The sequence below is a fragment of the Mastomys coucha genome, unplaced genomic scaffold (genome assembly GCF_008632895.1).
Source record: "Mastomys coucha isolate ucsf_1 unplaced genomic scaffold, UCSF_Mcou_1 pScaffold8, whole genome shotgun sequence".
NCBI lineage: Eukaryota > Metazoa > Chordata > Mammalia > Rodentia > Muridae > Mastomys > Mastomys coucha.
Genome location: NW_022196914.1, coordinates 7631777 through 7659678, shown reverse-complemented (window position 1 = coordinate 7659678; position 27902 = coordinate 7631777). Strand labels below are relative to the sequence as shown.

The 27902-nt window shown below is 40.7% G+C and overlaps 1 protein-coding gene across 1 annotated transcript in view; it reads right to left on the bottom strand.

Moving 5' to 3' along the window:
• Positions 1-4978: 4978 nt before the first annotated feature.
• The window catches only part of Adamts12 (ADAM metallopeptidase with thrombospondin type 1 motif 12), a 288229-nt gene continuing 265305 nt past the window's right edge, over positions 4979-27902 (bottom strand). The window contains exons 22-24 of the mRNA XM_031360747.1: positions 25016-25159; positions 19827-19986; positions 4979-8676 (exon numbers count right to left, since the gene is read on the bottom strand). Coding sequence (XP_031216607.1) covers positions 8498-8676; positions 19827-19986; positions 25016-25159 — 483 coding nt within the window. The 3' untranslated portion in view covers positions 4979-8497. The remainder of the gene's footprint in view (positions 8677-19826; positions 19987-25015; positions 25160-27902) is intronic.

Here is a 27902-nt window from a genome sequence, read left to right as displayed (position 1 = left end):
TCCTCCTCCTCCTCCTCCTCCTCCTTTTCCTTCTCCTCCTCCTTCTTCTTGTGTCTCACCTTGTAGATGTTCAGCACCATCCTTAACTTTGGTGGTAGGATTTGTGTCAAGAGCTTTTGCCATTTTCAGCATCATGGGGAAGAAATAAGCTGCCACTCTGTTCTGAAATGTCCTGCTCCACTGAATACATATCCACATAAAGTGAAGATTATTCTCACAACAATAAGCTTGGGACTAGTTTGTAATGCATCAGTGGCAGTTGAAACATGGTTTTTAAAGTATAGATCAGCATAGCCTGTTAAGGAGCTGGGATATTACACCTTTGAATCCGTAGTCTGAAGAACACTCAATGACTGGCTGCATGAGTTCAAAGGAAGACTTCCTCTGTTCAACTTGACAGTCTGCCCTTGTTCTGGGATAGTGTTGGGTAGTGAGGTCAGGGGACTTAGAGTAGAAAAAGCAAATCACCAGCACCAAACCTGTTTCACCTATATCAGGAAAAGCTCACTTAGCTAATAGTGAGCCTCACAAGGGGGTTGTAGCACTAAGGTATGTAGTAGAGAAGGCCCAGCAGAGGTCTGCAGTGGGCTTCTCCCACTGGTTAGAGTCAACAAAGTCACACCACAGAATGTCAGCAGATCAGACCTCTGAGAGCCCTGATTTCAGGATCGATAACTTCCACACAAGAGGCCTAAAGCCCAGGGGACATGTAAGCATGGTCTTGTGAGCAGTCTCCATGGTGGAGGAAATACTTTAAAGTTTCATATTTTAAAATGAGCACTTTATACCCCAGTGGCTTAAAACCATTTCTCAAGTAAATGAATCAGAGCCACTTTCTGCAACCCCAACCCCACGACGTGGTTCTCAGATCTCTTGTATGCCTGGCCTTTGTCCAACATCCTTGCCTCTGGAGTAAAGTTATTTTACCTCCACCTTTACTAGGCATCCTCTCCATGCAGACATGGAGGGATTAAAACCAAGTCTTTGTTGCTGATTTGATGAAAGTTCATAGTTTTCTGTGGTAGAAAACTTCTGCTGTTCATGTCTCTGCTTCCAGTTTAGACCAAATAGACCAACCATTTCCTTCCTTGGCACTCTACATCTCCTTCAATCACTGGAGAGAACTCAGGGAAATGATTAGTATAAGACATTAGCTGAGTGGAACCTGGGCTCTTTGGGCTCATACGACTATGTGAGTGGGTATCTTATAGGGACGTTTTGTTCTTAAGTAATAATAATGGTTCTTGAAGGTTGTATGGATGTTTCTAGAATCTGCAATAAATTGTACTAGCTGTAATGGGAGTTTAGCTCTATGTCTTGGGTCTGAGTAGCTCATAAAGTTTAACTCCCAAAATACTGTCTTTCATTTGCTAAAACAAGGTCATCTGCTCTTCCTGCTTCTTAACCTGGCATTAATTATTTAATTAACTTGTTTTATTATAATATAATCAGATCTATGCCCACCTCCCACTTTCCTCCTCTAATTGTCCCTATATTTCTCTCCAACATGCCCCATTCCTAACCCCATGTTCTCTTTAAAAAAAAAAATCCATGAAGTCCCAATTAGTGCTGACCATATGTGCATGAGTTTTGGGGCCATCCACAAGAGCACAAAACACACACCAGTTGGAATAAGAAAAAAAAAAAAAGCAAAACATAACTCATCACTGATTCTGCCTCCCCCAGCAGCTAACAATGGCCCGCAGCTCTTCAGTAAGGTATGAGGCCTGGAGAGCACCTCCCCCAGCTATGATGGGAACTTTGATTGGCTTGGCAGTTTGAATCAGACATGGCCCCTCACAGTCTTGGGCATTTGAGTGCTTAGCCCACAGTTGGTAGTGCTGTTTGGGGAGGCTCAGGAGGAAGTAGGACACTGGGGGTGGTGAGCTTTGAGAGTAAAAATGTCTTGTCTACTTCCAGTCTGCCTTCTCTGTTTTGTTCTTGCCACTCAGGATGTGAGCTCTCAGCTTCTCATTCCTCCCATCATGCCTGCTGTCTGCTGCCATGCTGTCCTCAGCAACATGGATTCTACCCTTTGGAACCTTAAGTTAAAACAAACTCTCCTCGAGGTCGCCTTGGTCATGTTGTTATATCACAGCAGAAGTTAGTTCACCCAAGAGCCAGCATAGTACCTTCCTATGCTATGAAAGCTAGCCAGCAGGCAGGCCATTTCCCCATCAGTTAGATTGATTTCTCTATGCCCTGTGGACAAAGTATGTGGTGTCTTCAGCAACAGGTTCTTACCACTTAGTTCTAGTGGATGACCAGGAGTGATGGAAATAGCCTGTGCTGATTGAGGACTTCTAGAATTGTTCTGACAGCTCATGAGGAGGTATCCTGAGCCTTGCGCTGAGATTTTTCTTTTAGTGGTCCCTGTCTTCTGGGTGTGACCTTGTCTACCCACACAAGGTAATTCTGTTTGACTTCTATTTTGGAATTAGCTTACTAGAGAGTTTCAATAAGACTTTTATACACATCCTTGGTTTTAGTTAATCCACATACTACTTCCTTCTCCACCCAGATTGTGTTCAATACCTTGACCCCCAACTCCAGGCTTCTTCCATATTGTATATAGTATAGTATATACTTTTAATTGCATTGTGAGGTTGCATAAGCTTCCATGTTGCTTTTCTATATCCTTCCTTTAAGCTAGCCCCTCCCACTCTTTCAGTTTCTCTATCCTCCCACAACCCTTTCTGCTTATGCCTCTCTTTCTCCAGTATCCTTCCTCTCTGCTTTTGTTTTGCCTATAATCTCCTGTCTTACCTTCCTTAATGTAGTCCTCCGATAACTTTATAAAGTACATACTATGTGTCAGCATGGGACGAGGCTCAGAAATAAGAGATATATGTCTGTCTGTTGAGGTTAATGAGTCACGTGCTCCACTTTTCTCTTCCTCTAGTTCCCTGCTTCAGCTTAGCCCACCTCTATGGGGAAACCTTTCCTACAGCCATCCTGCTGCTTGCTGTGGAGGTTGGAGATATGAAAGGTAAGAAACCTTTTTCCATCAGCAGCCCACACAAATTCTTCAAACCAATGTCCCCATTAGTAAAGCTGGTGTTTTGAGCTGACTAATTATGTGTACTTTCTGTTTGATGAGAGGCCTCAGTTGGAAGAGGATGATTAATTCAAACTCTTAGCATGTCACTATTCCATATTTTTCTGCTTTTAGTTTATTGCTCTGAGTTTAAAACTGAGATATCTCAGTCCCTAGGCAGGCCCATGTGATATGGGGTTAGCTCATGATTACAGTCCCTGCCCAATGTCACGATGTTCTCTTCTTTTAAAAATATGTCTTTACTATTTTCTTTTAGAACTTTAAACATACATGCAGTGTATTTTCATTACATTCATGCCTGGCTCCTCCTTCTTAACTCCTCCTTTCAGATCTAACTCAGTGCTCGCCCACACACTTCCTGTCCTTTTTATTTATCTATTTATTTGTAGCATATAAACTTCTGGTTCCAATGTTTATTCCCATATGCTTTCCACCAATCCAAAGTACTTTGAATCCACATGCAGTTTCTTTGTTTTGATTTGTTTGTTTGTTTTGAGGTCTTTTTGATGTAGCTTATCATTCCTTTTCTGGGATCTAGATTTTAGAGAGAATGCTCATTTTGTATTTAACTCCAATCTCATTACTAATTCCAAGGTGATATTTGTCTTAGTATCTTTAGAGCAATGGATATTTTGAGATATGTTTGATAATAAGGGAGGTAAGCATCCTGTAGGATGCCTAGCAACATAGTTGACCTCCACTGATTAGATGGTGGTAGCATTTCTCTGCTTCCATGTGTGAAAATATAACAAATTCCAGACATGGCCATATGTCTCTTGGGGAACTAAATCTCTCCTGGCTAAGAGTGCAAAATGTGCAGGACACAGTGGGAACAGAGTGTGCCTTACTTGTCCTAACAGGGCCAGGGGAGCCTTCCTAAGGCAGAGACACTTGGCCAGAAATGTGAAGGGTAAGAAAGAGTTCCCTGGTGGTCAGGAATAGTTTTTAAGGAACAAACAGGGAGGTTCCCGTAGTCTTCTGTGATACCACATTGACCAAACTCACATCTCCTACCACCCAAAATACATTCGCAAAAATTCTAGGGGGTCACCTATTTGGTCCAGCTGGCTCCTTTTCAATGCTTTTGCTTATATGATTAATAGATTCCTTTCTATATGAGCAAATTCCACCTTTGCTGCCTAAACTTAGCTCTGCACTGTCTTTGATTAATGATTATCTTCTTCATGTAAACTCTTCCAGCTTTGAGTTACCTTTTTAAAAGTGTCATGTCTACACTTAGGACATCAAGAGAAAAATGTGTAGTATAAGCTGAGGCTCCGACTACACCGGATTGAGTATTGTGAGGTATTTTAGGCATCACTTCAGATTATCACATTTTTTTTCAGTTGTTGCATGTGGTAGTTTGAATGAAAATGGCCCCTATAGGCCCATAGAGAGTGGCATTGAATGGCCTTGTTGGAGTAGGTGTGATCTTGCTGACTGAATTGTGTTACTGAGGATGGGCCTTGAGGTTTCAGATACTCAAGCCAATGTCATTCTCTCTTCCTGCTGCCTGCTGATCCAGATGCAGAACTCTCAGCTGTCCCAGGTGGGTGTCTCAGCACTGTATCTACTTGCATGCCCACCATGATGATAATGGACTAAATCTCTTAACTGTAAACCTTTCTCAATTAAATGTTTTTCTTTATAAGAGTTGCCATGGTCATGGTGTCTCTTCATGGCAACAGAAACCCTAACTAAGACACTGCATACCCGTGAGGATAAACTTAAGTTCTTCTCACCTGGATTATGACTCATTGCATAATGTACTTGTGTGGATGTTGAGGAGGAGGGAATCTGGGAGGAGTGTAGGAGGAAGAAATTGATAGTAACATCTTCCAGTTGCTAAACTCCATGGAAACACTGTGTGTGTGGTGAGTGTTTCACAGTAGGAGTAAATGAAGCACAGGGAAACATCAATGAGTTTGGCCATTTATTGATGCCACATAAAGACAGCCTGTGATTATAATCTGGTTTTAATACTGAGGTACTCACTGGGTACATAAGCAGTGTGGGAATCAGGTGGTGAATCATCAGTACAGAAACACAAGGGAGAAAATGAGTTAGCCATGGATGTCACACCATTATTTTGGAGGGCAATGGTAGGGAGAAATACATTTTCCCCATCACATTATTTTTAGTGATAGAACTTAAAATAAAAATACTTGAATTAAAAAGAAATACTTGAATTAGCAACAAGAGTAGCATCAAATATATTGTATTGGTTATAGCACCAGTAAGCTCAAGACATGTGACTTGTGTAAGTGAATCACTGTGGATTGAGCACCAGATAGGCTGTCTCAGAGCTTCATCTTGAAGTGAGAAAGGAGAAAGCTAAGACTTTGCACTTTTCTAGGTTAGCAATATGTAGCTTTCAGATAACTTTAGCTAACCAGATGGGAGGTTAGGGTCTGAAATAATATAATCCCTCAAGCTGATTTGAATTCTTGATGGAGGTGGTTTAACAGACTCTCAAAAAGCATTGCACTGGAAAGCCAGTGAAGACATGCTGTCTCAGGAGACCAGGAGTAAGTCTCTGTGCTCTTATTTAGGAAGACCTATGACTAAACAGCTATTCCCACAGAGGAAAGCAATCGTTTGTTGCAGGACATGATTCATTACTTGAACAAAGTATTCACTATAAAGTTTCTAGGAATATTGTTCTCTTATGGTATAACACTCTTTTGATGTTCAAGAATTAAATAGCCTATAAGTTTTTGGAGAACTAATTCTATCACTCTGAGTAGCAATGTAAACCCAACTTGATGTATTTAAGCCCAAGGCCCCATGGTAGACCTGCTAGGCTCATAGTAAGGGTATATCCAGTGTCTCTTGCTCAACTTCTTGCTCATACCTTCAAGGAGTTAAAGTGAAAGAGGATATGGACAAAATAAACCAAGCCCTCACAATTGTCCCTGTAAAGACACCATCCAGTTCTTGCTGTCAGCGTCATCCTGCTATTTAAAGTCCTTCTAACATCTAAAGCATTAAATATCCATGGAAACACTGGTAGCCCGCAGCAGAGCAGCTGAATGATGACTCCTACAGCAAACACAAATGACACATGCCATAGGAGAGTTTCACCATGGTAGGCAGAGGATGTCCATGATGCATGATCAGAAGCCTATTTCCTGTACTTGACAAACTGGAGAAAGATCTAGAATGGAGCACCTGGCCAGACTCTCCCCACAGGCTCATGATGTGCTTCACCGCATAGGTCCCAAATGACATGGTCTACTTTTTGTATTGGGAAATCTGGCCTACTTTAGTTTGTTGAGGTCAGTAGAAATCCAAGTTTGTTCCTGAGTTTCAGAAGCCTGGTCATACCCAGGACTCTGGTGTCATGTACTTTACTCTGCTCTAGAACAGTACCAGCTTAAGTTAAATTCACATGGCTTACTAATTAACACTTCTGAAAGCCTATACTACCAGTACTTGTAAACTTCCTCATTAGAAAGTCAAGTTCTCCTCCACCTTTTTCTCCATTTATGCCACTAACAGAATAATGTAAGTATTTCTCTAAAATAGCTATTTTACCGGAGATTGTCATTGGCCAGCAATGTTTTTATATAAAGACAATGCAAGAATGTATGCTTAATTACACATAAATTCCTTGGCTTCAGTCAATGTGTATTTTCTCCTATTTCTGGTATACCTTGAATTTTATCCAAATCTCAGTGTTTTATTTCCACAGGAATCGATCAGAATAATACATACTAGTAGCTTGAAAGAGTTTAAAAGCACATACTATGTAATGTTATGTTCATGGTCTCAGAACAAAGAAAACTGGCATTGGCCAGCAACACCATCTCACATATGTCTATCTGGAAGTTTATAGACACGCAGCCATTCACATGACTATTTGTTAACATTTCTGCAAGCTCTGCCACCATCTAGGTATTAGCACCAAGTTCAATAGCACCATTCCGCTGAATGGATAGATAACTACAGGGAGCTGTGGGGTACTGTAGGAAGATGTTGTATATTGGCGCATAAGCCTAAAGCTATGTGGTCCATCACCAGAAGGCATATGCGGCCTCCTAGCCTATCAAGAGCTGGTCCTGGGGTCTTTCCCCAGGGCTTGCATCTCTCCACGTGCTCTTCTTTTCAGTCTATAGGATAACTCTGGAAATTTGCTCTTGAGTTTGTGCTCACAATCTACTCTGACTTAAGTAGGATTGGGAGGGGGAATGTCTAAAATAATCATGCTAACTTCCATTTCAGTGTTTGGTACCCTCTTGACTTGCTTGCTCTCCACAAGGTAAGTTAGCCTTCATTTTTGATTCTGTGTATATTCAAGCATGTGTGTTGCTAGAGACCAAACTTACAGCCTTGCACAACTGTGCTAAGTAGGCATTCCACCCCAGCTCTCTATCTCTAGTGGCAAAAGACATTTTAGAACTATTTTCTTCTAAACTATAAATTTCTACTAAATTCCTAGACTTAGTACAATTTATCTGATTTTGAAAAGTGGTTTAACCTGGAACTTCACTTTTTCTCTCAGGAGAGAAACAGGGTATGTAATCATCCAAAACTCTAGTTGTAGCAGTTTTTGTGTATAATCTTCCCACACAGGGATGACGGCAGGACCTGAAGTCATGACCCCAGTAGGGACAGGGCAGGAGAAAGCCTGGCAGACAGGAACACACATTTGTTCTGTGATAGCTGACAAAGCCAGGAATGTCTGAGGAACAAGGACCACACATTTCCTTTCTTATGCTAGCAAGAAGTTGATTTCTGTTCCTTTGTGTTCTTAGGATTTTTAATAGAAACTGAAGTAAAGTAGAAAACGACTTCTTGATTGCCAGTCTAATCCCCCTAGGCCTCATCTGATGCTCGTGTCTCCTTAATTTCAAATCTCCATGTTTTGTCCCAAGATTCCAGATTTCCAGTTGTGAAGTCCTACAGGGATGGAGAGTAGACTGAGTGCCATAGCTAGCATCCTTTTCCTGTCCTTATTGATTACTAGATACACGTTCCTAGAAACTGCCCCATGACTTTTAAGCAGTGGCTACCCAAAGCACCCAAAGAGGATATATTCATGAAGACAAATTTAAAAGATTATCTATTTCCTGGGTAAGTGTGGCTCTGTTTCTTGATACTCTTGAGGTAGTTTGGAAAAAAATAACTTGTCTATACTTTTATCTTTAAAGGGAGAAACATATTTTCTCAGACTTGCCTAATCTGGCACTTTCCCCAGGAACTTATCTCAACTATTGCAGCAATCTCTCAAATACTTTGTCTTCCTATCGGGGAGCAGCCAGCCTCAAGCTTTCTGTGAGGAACATTTTGTGGCTAGACATACACTTTGCATTTTGTTTGTTCTGACCCAAAGTTGAACCTAGAATGTGTAAAGTAAAATATTAGTGAAGTGACCATTTGAACCATGTTCTTGGGTATCAGGCTGTGGAGGCCCATGATGGTGGCTTCTCTCTGAACCTAGAGCGTGCCATGATTTTGGAGCAACTGCTGTTTTCTTTGCCTCTGGGTGTGGATGCTGGGCACCTGTCGACATGAGAGACAGCACTGAGCTCGCACTGATGGCACAGAGCACTTCCTCATGGATTTTAGTGTCTGGCAGAAGCTGGTTGAAAGTCTGTCCTTGGTGCAAGTTAAATCTGTGGGAGAAGAGAAGAGTAAGAAATAAATCCATTATGGCAATCACCACAGACCCTCAAGTGGTCCTCACACAGAGAATGAGAGGCTGCAAAGTGCTCAGCCCTCAACACAGTCACATTCCTTCCCACAAGGCCCAGGGCTATTTGAGGAAGAGGCAGAAGAAAGATTATAGGAGTCAGAAGAGGTGGAGAAAGGAAACAATGGTTTCTAGACACAACAGGGCAATCGCACATTGAATTCACAGCATTGTAACAGCATGTACAAACCCTGTGTAAGCTCAAGCCAGAAAAATACCTCAGAGTAGAGACAGGCAAAGGACATTAAATCTCAGCATGAGCTGAGGAGTACTGACTTCCATAGCTGTTGGAAAAGAGTCAGTTTTCTTTAGTGATGTGATGCCTCACGGTTTGGCCGAATGCTAGGGTAGCTTCCCACTCCCAAGACTAGTTAGATGTTGATACACAGCAGGATTCTGAAACTTTCATCAAGGGCAAAGTTAAATTCAAGGACAACTTGCCACACACACACACACACACACACACACACACAGTTTTGTGGAAAACTGCTGGGCAATATGGCAGAAGAAAAATGCTTGCAGGTGTGGCTTCTGGGGGAAAGTGGGATAGCTCTGAGCCCTTATGATCCATAATATGGTAGATGAGGTCTGGCACTCCCAGTAACTCCTGTTCTATCCTTTAAATACACAAGCTAGAAAACAGAATTGTTTTCTTTTTTCAGTAAAAGAAATCTAGAGTCTGTGTGTCTTCCTGCTCTTCTTTTCCAGGAGCTCCAAGTTTTGCCTTTGGATGCTCTGGCACTGGCAATTGGGCAACATGAATTGGACCCAACAGTGAAGGTTAAAAGAAGATTCAGACTTAGGGGAGGAGAAATAGAGAAGTTGATGAGAGAGGGGTTAGGGAAGAGAGGGTAAAAATGTCCTAAGTACATTATATGAAAATTTCAAAGAATTAGTGAAACTGTTGCTAGTTTGGAAAATGTCCAAAGGCTATCCTTTGTAGGAGAAAGACACAACTTCTATTAATGTAATACTTTGTGTATCCGACAAGAAATGATCCAAAGCAATGCATAATAGTAGCTATTCAATAAACCACCATGGATCAGACATTATAGAGTGTTTATATTAAGCTGGCTTCATTCCTGTATGGTCATGTTAGGTATTCCTATTGTGCCATGGCTGCCGGTAGGTCAAGGATACTCACTCTCACTTTGTCCTCAGGTTCAGCTCTATGAGTTGCTTAGAGATATTAGTAAGTAATATTACTAGAGGGCCACTGGGCCACAGGAAGATGAGCCTATCCCATGAAGAATCTTGTTCACACAGCTACCAGACAAAAAGAATGAGAGACACTGAAGCAAGTGCCCATACAATCTACAGCTTGCAGCCAGAAGTAGCCAAAGCTAGTTAGTCTAAATGGATACAGCATTGGATGACTTATTTATATCAAGAGAAAAAAGACCATGGTCTTGGGCTATGAGTACAGAGGTGTTTTTCTCTGTAGCATTATCAGGGCTACAGCTGAACACAGCAGTTTACACACTTTCCTGAATTTCATTTGTATCAGCTAATTATTCTTTCCATTTCACAAGTGACAAAAAAATAAAGTCTATAGCAGTTAAGAATTTATAAAGTATCATCTAACTGGATAAGTGGTAGGACCAGATCTGTGCAGCAGGCAGCGTTGATTTAGAATCCATTACTGCACTATTTAGAGTGCCCAGCAGTCAGCCAGCTAATCCATGCTTCTTGAGTACTGCTCAGTTGAGAGAGTGATACAGCTACACAGTGTCCTCTCTTCCATCTAAAACTATGTAGATGAAGACAAGAAACATGACCAAATACCTGCCCCCATATTCCATATGCATCCTACTTCCTCGATTCCACCTCCTGTTTTAGAGAAACAAAGACTCCACTTAATTTTCTTCATCTTGTTTTTCTCACATACTCAGAAAATTTGAATAGATTACATAAAAGGCCACTCATGTGTGCAGTTATGTGGTCTCTTTTCTTTTCTTTATGTAAGCTCTACTGGTCTTGAACTTGAAAACAGACTCCCAGTGCTAAGAATATAGACACATGTCACCAGTCCCAACTTTTACACACACACATCTCCAGATGATCTTCCAAACACGTTCCACATACTATCATACTAGTTCTAGAAGGAATTCAATTTTGGAAAAAAAAAACAGTGAGGCCAAATCACACATTTTTTTTTTCCTTTAAGAAAGTGAAATTGTTTCAGACTTTGCCTGGATGCCTCTGGAAGCCCTGATTACCTACTTCCTTCCTTCCTTCCTTCCTTCCTTCCTTCCTTCCTTCCTTCCTTCCTTCCTTCCTTTCTTCCTCCCCCCTTCCCTTCATTCCTTCCTTCCTCCCTCCCTTCCCCTCCCTCCCTCTCTTTCCTTCCTTCCTTCCTTTTATAACAGGGAACTTTAATAAATCAATAATAGCCCTTAAGACAGATATTTCCACCAACAGACCGTGTCCTGTCCCCACACATTGTCTTATGTAGACAGGAAAGTCAAGAACTAGAAATTAATGTCTTCTTGATTCTGAACCTGTACTTTGTGCTGCTCTGTTTTTTACCTTCTGATTATAGAGGCACACAATGCTTTTTATTTCTTTAGAAATTATTTTGCTGACTGTGTCCTTTGTTTATGTGGGCAAAAATAGCTGTCTCTGCTAACTTTGTGAATCCTAAATTTTGTAAACTATAACACAATAAAATATAATAAGATGAAATAAAAACTATCATATCAAAGTTGGATAGGAAAAAAAAAAAACAGAAGGAAAAGAGCCTAGGAGAAGAAACAAGCATTAGAGAGCCACTGGTTCACTCAGGCATCTCAAAGAAACAATAAACTGGAAATCATAAATACATATTCCAAAGACCCAGTACAGTCCCTTGCAGGCCCTGTGCTTGCTGCTTCAGTCTCTGAGTTCATATGAGCTTTGTTCATGCTGACTACGAGGGCCTGTTGAGAATCCTATTTCATATACACTTAGGAAAAAGAAACATAAGGAGCATATAATGATCTCGAAATTCCCCAATTTGTCTTTATTGCTGAATCTTTCCTTTCTCAGCAACCCCTGATCTAAAGTTGTTTGTTAAAAATTTGTCTCTCCTAAATGGCATAGAAAAACAGTTGACATTTTCTAAAGTTCCAGAGAGTCCATGATTTCTCTGAGTACCACGACTGTAAAAAATCCCTTAGAGTTCTTCATCTCCCATGTGCATACCAGAGTCACAGGCATTCTACATAGGGGCAGAGCTGTACATCAATGGGCTGCTGCTTAGAACAACCCATCTTTCTGTTTGTAAAACAGAATCCACAATGAAAACCTAGAAGTCATATAACTTCCCAAATTTCCTCCCATCTAGAGTCCTTGGTGGTAGTAAGTAGGAAAAATACATGTTGAGGAGTTCTTTGCTACATGTTCTATGTTTGTTCTCTGGAGTTGCTATAAGCAAGGGAGAAGACAGAAAAAGTGTGAAGGCTTGGAGCTTGCCTCCTATCTTTCCATAGTACTTCTTTGAGCCATGCTGGCTCACACAGATCCTTTCTGTCTTATTCTCCCAAACGTGAGTTAGTATTGTGTCACTTGTTGAATCAAATGGTGGGTGGGCCTTTTCTCCTGAAGGTTAGTATGGCACCTTAGTGAGGATGTGTCTGTGATGATATGAAGAGTCTTTAGGAGGCCTCAGAAGTCTGAAGTTTAAGTGCCCACTAGTTAAAGTGGGCACTAACCTGGGCACTGCTAAATGTGGTTGGATCAGGAAATGGAGCTGTGGATGTATTATAAAGCAAATTCAGACAGAGCAGTTCTGCAGTAGGCTTTTCATGGAACATGCTGTCTTTTTGAGAAGAGAAGAGAAGAGAAGAGAAGAGAAGAGAAGAGAAGAGAAGAGAAGAGAAGTAGACATGCACAGAGAGAAGACAGCCATGTTGAAAAACAGGCACCAAGAGGGAGGATATCAGAGATGTCAATTAATATTAAAACCTGTGAACCAAGGAAAACTGAGCATTGCTGGAAAGCACCAAAAGCTAGGAGAGAAAGCATGGATGTGGCGATAATTCAGTCTCAGATTTCCAAACTGCAGACATTTAAAAGAATAAATTCACATTGTTAAGCCCCACAGAGTATGGCAATGTATTGTAGTAGTTACAGGAGAATTAATACAACTTTCACTGTTAGCAACAACAATGACAACACAATTCCCTATGTTCAAGGAGATAAGCTTGATGTGTGCTATATGGATCTGTTCTCAGAGGAGTTTATTTGTAGAGACATTTTTTCCCTTTAAAATTTTTTATTTCTCTTGCTTTTCCTTCCTCTAAACCCTCCTATATACCCTTTCCATGTTCTCCTTCCAATTCATGGCCTCTATATACATATAGGTATATATAATTCCATATATATGTATATATACACAAATATATACATATGTATGTAACACACACACACACACACATATATATATACACACACACACACACACACACACACACAGATGTATATAATAGCTAATTGTTGTCACATTCTTAAATATAACCTGCTCAGTCTGTATAATGTTTTCAGGGATAACTTTTTTTGCATTGGACAACTAATTGGTGTGCTATTCTCTGGGAAGACCACCTCTCCAGCTCTCAGTTTTCCCCAGTTGCCTATAGTTCTTTGTGTAGAGTTGAGAACTTGTGGGTTTTCCTATATCCATGCTAGCATGTTCATTGGATTTCAGACATGCTCAACAAGAGGGAAACTGTGCCTGATACTGGAAAGCTGGCTAACTATTCAGTGTTAGTGAAATTATGGCTAGTAGAGGAGAATCTGCAACCACTAACTTACAAAACCAGCATAACCCCTAACAACAACTTATAAACATTTGTCCTGATACACACAAATAAGTGGAGTCTTCACCCCTCATTAAAGAAACTTCTATTTTCAACAGAAAGAAATTCACATCAAATCAAAATCCAGAATTGTGGAGCCCAGCCCAAATGGTTACTACAAAACACTCCCATATCTAAGCCTCAGGGAACATTGCAGAAGAGGGGTCCAGAAAGATTTTAAGAGCCAGAAGGTCATAGAGTTTGTTGTGAGATCAAGTGTCCTAGTAATATCAGAGGCTATACCCATAGAGTGTCACCAACATGACAGTCCAAACTCAAGATGAACAAAGGTGACACACCAATATTCTTCTCTTTTTAAAAACTGAGGGCTCCAAAGAAACTAAGCAAGCCAGTATCGTGTAGCTGTAATACAGTGTCATCTCAGTGTTTCTGAAGCTTTACCCACAAGAGAATGAGTCTCTTGTTCTGGTGATGCAGAATTGGGGGATTAACTTAGACAAACAAGTGTCCCATGCCCAGAACAATCTCATTTGCTCACTTGTCATATTATGTTAATATCTAATGACTTAAGAGATTTACTGAAGCCTAGTTGTATTGCCTGATGTTGAGAATGCAGGCTGTTGGAGTCCTGGAAACACCAGCTTCTGGAGTCTTACTCTTTCAGAGATGAGATTCAGAAGCAACAGTAGAGGACAGAGAGAGCTGGTGCTAGTAGTTTTGTTTCTGGTCTATGTCTAGCAAGTCATTTAGGCAAAGTCCATGAACCTCACATCACAGCAGGGCTTAATTATACCAGTTCTCTTCAATATTGTTAAACAATGAAGGCTTCTGTTCATCAGCCAATTGGAGCCCAGCCCTGAAGTACACACAATGCTTGTAATCAGGGGCAGCTTGGAGAGCCGGTCTCAATTTTCCTCTGTCTATTCAATAGCATACTTGGATATTTAAAAGGACAATTATCTGTCAGTTCTCCTGCAGGCAGCTGGGTCTAAGTTGATGAAACTGTATTCTGCCCATGAAAGAAAAATTCAATGTTACTGACTGTTTTCATAAACAGTTACTGGGTGCTCCCTGAAGATAGGGACGTCTTAGTCACAGCATTCAGCACTTGTGAGAAGTGTCTTCTGACCAACACTGTTTGTAGAAGAAGTGAATGAATGAGTCCTACTCAAATGGAAAATTCAGCAGATCACTTGCAGACTCAAATGTTAGGTTGTTGTATTATTATTAAATCTTTTGTACTCCTCATCACTCAAACTGAACAGGAAGAACAAAAATTATAACAAAACACTGGAATGCAACCAGAAGTATAGTGGTGTGGTGTTTGCCTAGCATATGGAAAGACCTAAGTTCAATTCTTAGCACTATAACAAAAAATTTAGGTATAATAATATTGATTAAAGTAAAAGCCCATAGCTATTTGTAAAAGGTTTTATAATTTGGCTATGGACATGGTAGTTTTAGTTTAGGTTTTAAGTTATTAAAAATTTAAACGGATGAATGATGTAACTTGTAAAATTTTGAGGAGATGTTGGAATTTAGAGCCAGATCTGGCTTTTACCTCTTTCTGACCCCCTCTGCCACAGTGAACAGGGGGAAGCAAGGGAGGATCCGATCCTACCCAAAGAACTACAAGCAACTCCAGAATCCTGAGAACAGGAGAAATAGTCTTCCCCAGGGAAGAGAAAACCAACTGGTTATTCTATACCATGTTCAGTCCTGAACACATATACATACAAGTGACATTATACAGCATGAGGAGGCTGTATTTAAGTGTTTAGCTACACAGATATATATGTGCATATATACACACATACACAACAGCAATTTAAAAAATGGTGGTGAATTTGAAAGAAAGCAAGGGGTATACTTTGGAGGGTTTAGAGAAAGAAAAGGGAAGGAGGAAACTACGACATTATATTAACCCCACAAATATTTTAAAATTCAGAAGGTACCTAAAAAAAGTAAAATGTCCTGTAGGAAAGTAATGTATCTTATGTGAATTCAAACTAGGTCTTACATGATGGATATAGGCTATTTATTGTGATGCCTAGATGGCAAGAATACTGGGATTGAATGATTCGGTTTGAAAGCCTCTTGATATATAAGGCATCAGGGTAAACGGTTGGCTCCTTAAATCAAAGATTTTTTTTTTTGCAACTGTTCTATCTTGTTGTGTCTCTATGAGTAAGCATGAAGCTATTAATTAACTTTTGTTGCCCTAATAATCACCGATGATGGCAATTCATTGTTATTTACATCAACTGGCAGCTGTTAGTCATGATCTATTCAGTGAGATTTCAAGATGAAAAATATAATCTTTACATTTAGTTCAGTTTTTAGTTATTGACTATTTTATTTTCCAGTAATAGAACAGTTAAAGATAATCTATGTGTGTATATTAAAAATAACCATAATAATAGGGGTGATTGAAGTAGACCAGATGGTTGCTTTAATTTCATAAAAACTACATCATGGAAGAGATTAGTATCTACCTCTTAAAATCATGGTTTAATAGAAAGCCACAGGATGGAATGAAAAGATTGTCTCAAATGTGGCTTCTTGATCTGTAGTAGGATGCCTGTCAGAATCCAATAAGCACTTGGATCATATATGGGGTATTTAAGGGCACAGTCTGATTCAGTCGGTTAGAGCTGAGGTCTGTGATTCGCTATCTGTAGCAAACTCTTAGGAGATACCAGTTCAACTTGTCCAGGCGCCACACTCTGAACGGTAAGAGTTTGGCACCTCTGGAAAAGAGCCCTCAGTGATTTCTATTTGCATTTCCAGTGAGGAAACTACCCTCAGGTGCAAAAGGTCAGAAAGAAGTTACAGGTGACAGTCACATTTATAGTATTTCTCTCCAGTACATTGTGACTGTGATTTCCAACCCAGGCTTCTTTCCTGGACTCCACACTTAAGCACTAAACATAGCACAGGCCACTTGTAAGTGATTTGCAAAGCCTTAATAAACATGGCTTAGCCCAATTTCATTACTGTCTGCTATTCCCAATCCCACCCCAACACAGTAACTTCATCATCTCTTCCACATGGTTAAGAAATGCAGGGACAGTCTCTGGGTGCCCTTTTCTTTAGTTTCTGCTCTACACTTTATCTCTATATTTGCTCCTGTGAGTATTTTGCTCTCTTTCTAAGAAGGACTGAAGCACCCATTCTTTGGTATTCCTTCTTACTGAGCTTCATGTGGTCTGTGAATTGTATCCTGGTTAATTTGGGGCTTTGGGACTAATAACCACTTATCAGTGAGTGCATACCATGTGTATTCTTTTGCGATTGGTTTCCTTGACTCAGGATGATATTTTCTAGTTCTATCCATTTACCTAAGAATTTCATAAATTCATTGTTTTTAATACCTGGGTGATACTCCATTGTGTAAATGTACCATATTTTCTGTATCCATTCCTCTGTTGAGGGACATCTGGGTTCTTTCCATCTCCTGGCTATTATAAATAAGGCTGCTATGAACATAGTGGAGCATGTGTCCTTATTACATGTTGGAGCATCTTCTGGGTATATCTAGGTCCTCTGGTAGTACTATGTACAATTTCCTGAGGAACTGCCAATGGAGGAGTGTTCCTGTTTCTCCACATCCTTGCCAGAGTCTGCTTTCACCTGAGTTTTTGATTTTAGCCATTCTGACTGGTGTGAGGTGGAATCTCAGGGTTGTTTGATTTGCATTTCCCTGATGTCTAAGAATGTTGAACATTTCCTTAGGTGCTTCTCAGCCATTCGATATTCCTCACTTGAAAATTCTTTGTTTAGCTCTGCACCCCATTTTTAATAGGGTAATTTGGTTCTCTGGAGTCTAAATTCTTGAGTTCTTTGTGTATATTGGATATTAGCCCTCTATCAAATGTAGGATTGGTAAAGATCTTTTCCCAATCTGTTGGTTGCCTTTTTGTCTTATTGACAGTGTCCTTTGCCTTACAGAAGCTTTGTAATTTATGAGGTCCCATTTGTCAATTCACCTCATATACAGTTACCAAACCCAGACACTATTGTGGATGCTAAGAAGTGCATGCTGAAAGGAGCTTGATATGGCTGACTCCTGAGAGGCCCTGCCAGAGCCTTAGCCATACAGAGGTGGATTTTAGCAGCCAACCATTGGACTGAGTGTGGGGTCCCTAATAGGGGAGTTAGAGAAGGGACTGAAGGAGTTGAAGGGGTTTGCTATTCCATGGGAAGAACAACAATATCAACCAACCAGACCCCCTCAGAACTCCCAGGAACTAAGCCATCAACAAAGAATACACATGGCTCCAGCTGCATATGTAGCAGAGGATGGCCTTGTCATGCAAGGAGAGGTCCTTGGTCCTATGAAGGCTTGATAGATGTCCCATTGTTGAGGAACCAAGAGGGGGGGGAGGTGGGAGTGGGTGGGTGGGTGGAGGAACACCCTCATAGAAGCAGGGGGAGTGAGGGTGTTTCCAGGTGGAAGGGAAACAGGGAAAGGGGATAACATCTGAAATATAAATAAAGAAAATATCAAAAAAGAAAGACAAACAGATAGACATAAACAAACAAACAAACAAACACAGGAACAAACCTGTATCTCCTTCCCTCCACCACAAAATCCAGACTCTTGAAAGTAGCACCTGGATCTCTTCTCTCTACCTGCACTTCTATGCTTGTTCATTCCCCTTTATATGAATAAACTCCTAACTGACTCCTTCTCTATCCTTCACTGAGTAGCTGGAATCCCTTCCTTAATTCCTTGCTTCCCTGCTTCCTGGCTTTCTGGCTTCCTTCCTTCCTTCCTTCTTTCCTTCCTTCCTTCCTTCCTTCCTTCCTTCCTTCTTTCCTTCCTTCCTTCCTTTCTTCCTTCCTTCCTTCCTTCCTTCCTTCCTTCCTTCCTTCTTTTCTCTTTCTTCCTTCCTTTCTGTTTCTCTTTCTTTCTTTCTTTCTTTCTTTCTTTTTTTCTTTCTTTCTTTCTTTCTTCCCTCCATTTCTTTTTTCCTTCCTCCCTCCCTTCCTTTCTTTCTTTCCTTCTTCAGTTTTTAATTTTCAAGACTATAGTTAGATCTTTTCTCCCTTTCCTTTCTTACCTTTAAACCCTACCATACATCCCTCCTTACTCTCCTTCAAATTCACGGTATCTTTTTTGTTAATTATTATAATATGCAGAAATATATATGTAAATACATATATATGTTCCTAAATACAACCCATTCAGTGTGTATAATGTTACTTGGATGTGTGTTTTCAGGCCTGACCACTTGGTATTGAATAGCCATCTGGTGTGCTAAAGACTATTTCTAACACTCTCACCATTTCTTAGTTGCCTGCAGTTCTTTGTATATGGTTGAGGCTTCATGGACTTTTCCCATCAACTTTGGCAAACACCTAAGGCTCGGGGAACAGTGTAGAAAAGAGTGTAGAAAGACTGTGGGGAGTTTGCTGTGAGAGTGTGCCTTCTAGTAATGCCAGAGGCTACACCATAAAGTCTCACCAACATGACTTCCTCAGCTTGAGCTGAACAAGGAGGATGCCTTTGGCCATGCATGCCAGAAATACTCTGTAACCTGTATTTCCCTCCTTTGGATGCTTCAACAGCTCCTTTCTGCCTCAGAAGAAAAAAGTGCAAAGTTATCCACATAATTCCAAGCTTCTGTCCTTCTTAGCTTCTTTAATTCCAAGATACCCTGACTCTTAGAAAGAATCTTTACAGACTACCAGAAGAATACCCCTGTATGGAGCTAATATGGAGCTTTAAATGCTGGCAAATTCAATTCCTTTCAGGTAGCCCAAGAAAGCTTCATGTACTGGGCTATCCTGGCTGTCTTCTCTGAGATTATGTCCTTAATGAATCATGTGTATATATATATATATATATATATGTAAATGATATATTTTTTCACTTCAGAGCTTGCTTCTGGGCAACCTGACCTAAGACAGTATATTTAGATTTATAGATCATTCTGCACTTGGATGGATTCCTGAGAAAGGCTAAAATCTCTCTCAGACATCTAAAAAAGAAAAAAAGAAACCCAAAATAATTCTTATCTGGATGGGATGCCATCAGCACAAATATGCTCTGAGACAGGAGATCAGATGTACAGATACAGTAATTCATCAAGGAATCAATCAGGTCCTATCACTTGCTCTGAAAGTTGCTGTCTAACTTCTTCAGCATCAAGATTTTCTGATCTGCAAAGGGGTCAGAAAACTATCAATAATCTGAATCATGAAGGAGGACTTGTACAACACTGACCCCATCGCTGCAGCCCTGCTCCACTTGAGCAGCCCAGTCACCTACCAGAACTCTTCCTGCAGGCTTGCTGCTTGCATTCTTGGAATTCTGGGGGTTTGACTTGATGGTCACAGAGGCACTGGCCTTGATCTTCAGTTGTACTGTTTTCTGAGGGGATGCAATGAACGCTCCTCTTCTGAGAGCCACCACCACAGGAAGTGGTACACTGAAAGACAGAGAAAGGGTCAAAGTTCTTCCCCAGGACTACCATGGGAGCCACCTACCACAGTCAACTGAGAGACAGTCTAAATTCCTATGAGCCCTTGGAAGGTAGGCCTCACTGTGAGACCAAATCGTAAAGTACTACACTGCTGTAATTGAAATCCAAATCAGTCCAAGATGTGAGTTTAGGAAGAGTTCTGCGTTAGAGGCTGTTGGAATGACTATAGCCTACATGCTAGTGAGTTCTCCATAGAATGTGTTCCTTTCCCCCACGTTTGAGAATGCCCTGATGCTCCTATGACAGAGCTACAGCATTGAGGTTTAGATACTAATGCTAGGACCACAGAGCCATACCTACTGGACCATTGTTGACTCATCCAGGAGAAGGTACTTGAGTCAAAGTGGACCAGTTAATCACTTCCTTGGGAATTTGTAATGGACACACAGAAAGAAATTCCATTTTAGAGTGAATAATGCAAAAGAGGGTGTGATTGGTGGCTATCCTTCCTGCCAAGCCATAAAGAATAAGAAACCAGATTTTTTGTTGCATCATAGCAAAGCGAGTGGGATGGAGCACACATGTATGGAGGAATGAGAATAAAAGATAGTGTTCATAGGGTTTATCGCCTTGATTCTAATGAAAACTCTCAACCCAAGCACTCATTTTGTCATCGTGAGTGTCTGAGAAGGATTCACCTTGACATTATGAAGACATGATGTGAGCCATAAGGACACAGGTTGAACTGAAAGGAAAATAGAAGAAAATTTGCTCTTTATGGTGTTTTCTAGTTTCTCTGGTCTAGTACTGATGTGGGGCTATAGAAGAAGGGATGATGTCATTAGGGAAGACAAAAGTAGCATGAAAGAAGTTGGAGAGAGGCCAATGGGAAATGGACACAGGGCTGTATAAAGACTGCGTGTAAATAAGGCAGGAATGGGCATATGGGCCTTTGAGTTTCAGGCTTGCTGGCCTATGACTGATCTTCAGCCCTGCTGATATGTCAGATGCCATTGTAACCAGGGTTGGGCGCCTGCAGCAGGAGGGTTAGTCTCATGTTTGTGGAGACAACTTCCTTGAGGCAATTCCTAAGAATGTAAGAGATTATGAATATTCTGTAAATTCTTTTATTTGTGGTAAAATGCAAAGAAAATCCACAACAGTTACAATTATAAGCCTGTACGCAACATACACACACTTCCTTTTTGTTTTAATTTTGAAACTTCGTCTTGGTATGTAGTTCTGTTGGCCTTCAATTTATGATCATCCTGCCTCCTGCTCCCAGGTACTGGGGTTCCAGGTGCATGCCACCACACCAAGCTTTATTTTAGCTTTGTTACATACACACTGAAGCAGCCTTAAGAATATTCTCGGGGTATACCAAGCATCTATTGAACATTTTCATCTTAGCTAACTGAAACTGTATTTTTAAACAACTTACCACCACCTCCCATCTATACCCCAGCTCCTGGCAAACACTATTATATCTTTTTTATGTCCTTTGATATATGTAGGAATCTTATTAAGTAGAAGCAGACAGTGGCCCATTTGTGACTAACTTATCTCAGTTAGCATGATTATCCTTAGTTCATCTATGTTGCAATGTGTAGACTTCTTTTCTAAGGTGGAATTGTGTTCCATTTTGGTTTGTTCCACATTGATTTGACATCCATCCATCGAGGGATCTTTATGTGGGCTCCCTGCTTTGGTTACTGTGATGAACATACAAACTTATGTGTTTTATTTTATACCATGTTTTGTAATTTGTTTTTTGTTTGTTTGGCTCATGGAAAAGGTGTGTATTTAGAACTAGCCAGCTGCCCTCAGTGTAGATAATCCCAATGTTGTTGGTAACATCCAGAACATCATAAGGAGGAGCCAGCCAAACATGTGCCTTCTCTTCATCCGGCCTTATCAGAGTATTGGCTTTGGCCAGATCAATGTCAGTTTCTTCATAGCCTGCTTGATCTGCTGCTTGCTGGCCTTGACTTCCACAACGAACACAAGTGTGTTGCTGTCTTCTGTATTCTTCATGGCTGACACAATGGTCGGGGGAATTTGTTGACAGCACAGTTGTCAAGCGTGTTTCTTCTGAGTATGCTCTTTCAATGGGAATTTGTGGTGCCTCTAAAGCCACAGGGACTTGTGTTTCTGGTTGTTGGAAGATATCTTCTCTTTGTAGCTGTGGATGCCTTCAGCACTACCTTCTTAGCTCTCAAGGTCCTTACTTCGGTTTTGGAAGGAGCAAGAGCTTTCTTCTTTGCTTTTGAAGCCATTTTGGTGAAAGGTGGTTTGTTAGTTTTTAGACTCATCTTATATGAGCAAAGATTCTCAGAGTAGAGTCAAGTTCCCCATTCTTCATGCTTCACAGAAATGAGCATGATGTTCAACAAATGCCCAGTGACTGACTAGCTCAAAAGGTCACTAAATGGGAAAGTCATTATGCTTAAAAGAATGCATTTACCATTTAAAATATGATTGGAGACTCAGAACACTAGATAAGAGAATTTCCAAACAGTGATACTACCGCTCAACTCTTGAACACCAAACCTCATTCCTCACATAGACCTCACAGATGGCAGGATGTCAAACGTGACTTTTTCTTCATGTCTACTCATCTATTTTATTTTACTGTATATAAAGCATGAAGCATAACAGTGAGCAGCATGTTTCTATGACTAAATCTGAATGTAATTTTAATCAAGTCTCCCACAAGAATTGGCAAGAAAGAATGAAATGCCTACCCAGGTAAAACATTCCGTATCAATAAGTCTGTAACAAAGGCCAGAAGGAAGGAAGAGAGAGAGTAAACAAACAAGACTGAGAGAACCCTGGACTAGCATTTTGGGAATTTGGGATTTCTGGCTTACTCTTTATCATCCTAGATAATGTAATCCCATTTTCTTTTTCTTTACCTGCAAGAAGAGATTGTTGCATGAAGATTAAGTGTATCATCTTGATTTCCGGTTGCCATGGCAAACACTAACCACAGCCACTGGGAAAGGGAAGGCTTTATTTGGCTTCCAGGATGTAGTCCACCATCTAGGGAAGTTGAAGCAGGAACTGGGAGGCAGGAGTTGAAGCAGGAGCCATGGAGGAATGATGCTTCCTGGGTTGCCCTCCAGCTTGCTCAGTTACATAACTGAGACCCACCTACCTAGTGGGTCTCTATCCACAGTGTGGGCACTATCCACAGGGGACTGAGTCCTCTTACATTAATCATTAGCCTATTTCCTATAGAACTCAGGTAGGATGAGTCTGAACACTGGCAGAATTTGTCTATGGGTTATGGAACTTTTTCCCCCTCCATAATTAATGCTAGGATGATAATCTTTCTCTCACTTCTAGTTTAATTAATTATCTTGTTTACTTCACCATCAAACAGGCTGACCATCTGGCAAACTGCTTTGTGGGCAGAAGAAAGGTCTAGACTCACAAAGTTAGACTAAGCCTAAAGCTTCAATATGTGACTATATTTAAGTCTCAGAAAAGAATCCAAGGGCTTGAGGGCCAAAATAATTTTTCTATAGGCCTTGAGCATCTGGAATATTTTTGCTACTTGATGTTTTCTCTTTTGAAAGTATTTTTCCCCTCTCTTCTAAACTCCAGATAATGAACATGGACTCACAGCAGCTACGAGGCACCTGACAGACAGACAGACCTGGAAGTAGTATACTGGGAAAGAGCAATGCAAGTGAAACACATGGAAACACATGACATATCAGTTATATATAAACATGTGACATGACAGGCATGGAAATACATGATAAGACAAGTACAAGTAGTGAACATCCCCCATGTGTCCAAAGGAAAAATGGATAGGGAAGCTAAGGTAGAGGGGCTGGAGAGATGGCGTAGCAGTTATGGGTATTTCCCTCTCTTCCAGAGGACTCAAGTTTGGGTCCTAACACCCCATCAGGTGGCTTACAATCCAGCTCTATGGTCTATCCTCCAAGGGCACTGTGCTTAAGCCTGAACACCCATATACAACATGCATACAGATGCATCATATAAAAATAGGACACCATTGCTATAAAGGGGGAAATGAAAAAAATGTTTGGGAGAAATTTATTGGGGATTAGGAAAGGAGGCAACCCAGAGGTAGAGGGAAGAGGGGGGATAAATAGCACTAAGGATGTTTGAAAATGCCATAGGGAAGTATTTTATACTTATCTAAAATTACATATAATCAATCAATCAATAAGCACATGTACATATATCTACATAATGTAATTGAAACAGTGCCACTTGGAGTAACAACGCTCTCTTCAAAACCATAGACTGTCTAACAAAATCCCCAGTGCCAGGCATGGGAAATCTTTCAGTTCAGGGGCATGCAAGAGACCCTCTCATACAATATAGACTATTGCTGTTGCCCTGGTGCCTTTCAGAAAAAGAAGGTAAGATCGTATTGCTGAAGACAACACACACTTTGGATACAGGACTTAGAGGAATAGATCTGGAACTGATCTAGAAGTCTCCTACCTGAGGACTAGCTTCCATGATATCAGAGGAGCTATGCAAGCTGACAAAAGAGAAAATCAACACTCCTATCTAAATGTAATGCCTGTGAATCACAACAGTGACCAGTATAGCATATATGCCCCAACCCCCAGGTTAGCTTCCCTTCCCTCATCCATCCATTCAGCTCTCCCTGAGCCCCACTGTCCTTCTGGTCTGCACCTCCATCTGAACCCATGGCTGATTGGTGTGCCTGTACCCCACTTTCCACAGCCTACCTGTCTCATAGGAGGTCTGCCATAGCTAGAAACACAGGTGAGACCCCTGCCCCAATATCCACACTAGCTGGGACCCCCCCACAGAGCCCAGCAAACATGGGATCTATTCCACTCTGCCTGAGCCCCATAGTCCTTCCGAGATGTACCTCCATCTGAACCCATGACAGATTGACCTGCCTGCCCCTGGACCCCAAAGCCAATCTGTCTTCCAGAAAATTTAGAAATTTTAAAAATGTGCCATAAAATTTGTTTGTAGAAAGCCAAGGTAGAACAAAGCACCTATAACTAACTCTTACCGGCTCCCAGCTTCCAGTGGCCCAGTGACAGCAAAGGTGTCTGTTGCAGGACACAGTGGTTGCAGGTCTTTTTGTCCAGTCACAGAGGCCTCCTGGGCAAGACACTCCTCTCTCCTGAACACCGCCTCCACAGGACCTAGAACACTGACACATAACATAGGCAGTTGGTAAAACGTAGGTGCACTCAATGTTAGAGGCAAACTTTTTGCTCTCATTTCAGCTGTGTACTAGAGAACTTAATATTGGTATGAGAACCTGGAGCAGCTTTGCAGGTTCCTTAAAGGAATGGTTTTTTTTTTTTTTTTTTTTTTCAATCTATGTGAGGTTATCTGCATATTGAATGTAAAAGAGCAGCCATGCTATCAGTTTTGCTCTGTGGCACAAGTTTTCAGTAACAAAAAATGTAAAGTTCATGTTTTTTTTTTTTTTTTTTTTTTTTTTCAATCTATGTGAGGTTATCTGCATATTGAATGTAAAAGAGCAGCCATGCTATCAGTTTTGCTCTGTGGCACAAGTTTTCAGTAACAAAAAATGTAAAGTTCATGTTTTTTTTTTTTTTTTTTGGTTTTTCGAGACAGGGTTTCTCTGTATAGCCCTGGCTGTCCTGGAGCTCACTCTGTAGACCAGGCTGGCCTCGAACTCAGAAATCCACCTGCCTCTGCCTCCCAAGTGCTGGGATTAAAGGCGTGCGCCACCACGCCCGGCTTTCATGTTTTTAAATTTGTGATTATGAGGCTGGAGAGATGGATCAGCAGCTAAGAGCACTGGCTGCCCTGCCAGAAGCCTCAGGTTCAATTTCCAGCACCCATATAGTGGCTCATATCGCCCGTATCTCAAGTTTCAGGAGATCTGATGCCATCTTCTGGCCTCTGCAGGCACCAGGAACACCTATGCTGTAATACATACAGGCTAAACACTCATACACATACATACATTTTCTAATTTAAAAATGTATGATTATGTCACACTGCAAGAAGAGACATTGCTTGCTTTTTATTGAAATATGACAATCTTCCTTCCGAACTATATAAGGTTTTAGAATGGACGTTTTCTTTAGTTAGTAAAATTGATGGGCTTGCTGGGAATGTAATACATGGATTATAATATTCATAAGAGAAACTCAAGATAGCAAGGCGGATTTCTGTAGAGATAGGCTTCTGAAGTGTCAGCTTGTTGCTTATCAGAATGATTTCATATGATATGTGGTCTCATGTGCATGATGTGTCTAAGAGGAAATTAACTTACTCATAAACATTGAAAAGTAATGCAAAAACAATGAGAATAAGAACACCTTGAAAATGCCTAGTTATGACATGGTTACAACCATAACAAACTATGGCTGTCTTATCAAGTTCAAGTCCATCACATGAGATATATATGGTGGCAGTATGACAGAAAACAGGAATACTATACACAATTAGCTATATTTGCTTCATAAATGCCCTAACACATTACCTTCAGAGAATTCCAGCTTTGAGGTTCAACCTAGATTCTGCCCACTTTTATTCAATCTGTTTGTAACCCTATGTGAGGAACAAAGTGGAATCCAGCTTGGGATTCTGTGGCTCTGCATAAGGGCAGATGGATTCAGAGCCACTTGACCAAGTAGAAGGAAAAGAGGGTAAAAAATAAGGATGGATTGGTGCTTCTTAGACCAGCACTATCACCATCATCTCATAGAGATGATACATTGTATATTCAGAGTTTCTCACCTGAGACCCCCTAATTGGACCCTCTAGGGATCATCTCATCCCTCTATATGTTGACAAGATGATTTTCAAATGTACTAACATTTGACTATCACTGGTGGAGAGATGTTGCCATAGCTAAAATACATCAGTCCTTTAATTAGTCTAAGATATCTGACATTTCCCAAATGGGACCAGAATACTCTCAGGGTAGCAAGCCATTAAATAGAGTAGCATTATGGAAGGCTAAGGAAAACATCTAAAGGTGTTCAATATTTGAACAGCTCCAGAAATTACAGTTCTCATCTCTATTGTGTCTTCAAAGAGACACCTTTCAACTTTGCGGTTTTCTCAGAACAAAGACATTTAGAAGAGTTAGTGGTAAGAATCCTTTGGGGAACAGATTAATATTGGAGCTACCCAGCTACTGAGGAAATACAAAGATATCATTTCCATAATAAGGAAGACATGACTGATCTTCATTGTGAGGACACTGAACCAGAGTTTCACTATACAGCCCTCCACTTATTTTCTTAGTAAGAAAGAGAAGGAGAAGAAGGGGAAATAGGGGAATAGAGGACAGTGTCCCACTCTCTCCACACCACCCCAAGGAAACACTAAAGAGTGTTCTGATACCAAGGCATCAACATGAGTTAGCGCCCCTGAGTGAAGTAGGAAGTCCCAGGGGAGTCAGTTTTTTTTTTTTTTGTGCTAAGTCTGTGTCTTCAAGCTCTGAATCTAAAATTATATGTTACTTCATATAATAACAGGATCTGCCTGTTATTGTCAGCCCGACTGAAGGAAGCTTGGACAGGTGTTCAAGTCAATTATACATTGCTTATCAGAGTAGTCCATTTTGAATAATTTCACTGTATTCATATCTGCTCTCTTCCTGTGTGCATTGCAGGTACCCATAAAAGAGTCAATGACTCAGTCCTTCTCCCTAGTTATCTCTCTGCTCAAGTCTCACTGAGCCAAGTTCTACAAAGGAATAGGCGCCAAAACCAAAGTCTGACTGATGTGTGAAAAAGCACTCCATTGATATTCTAGTGTGGAACCTCAGGTGTATTTCTTAACCATCGAGTTAAACTTTATCTATAAAATGGGACAGGTAAGACCTACCGCCTACATCATTGTGAGAATTAAAGTAAGCAACAAACCCCCCACATACACACACACACTCACAGTGCATTATATAG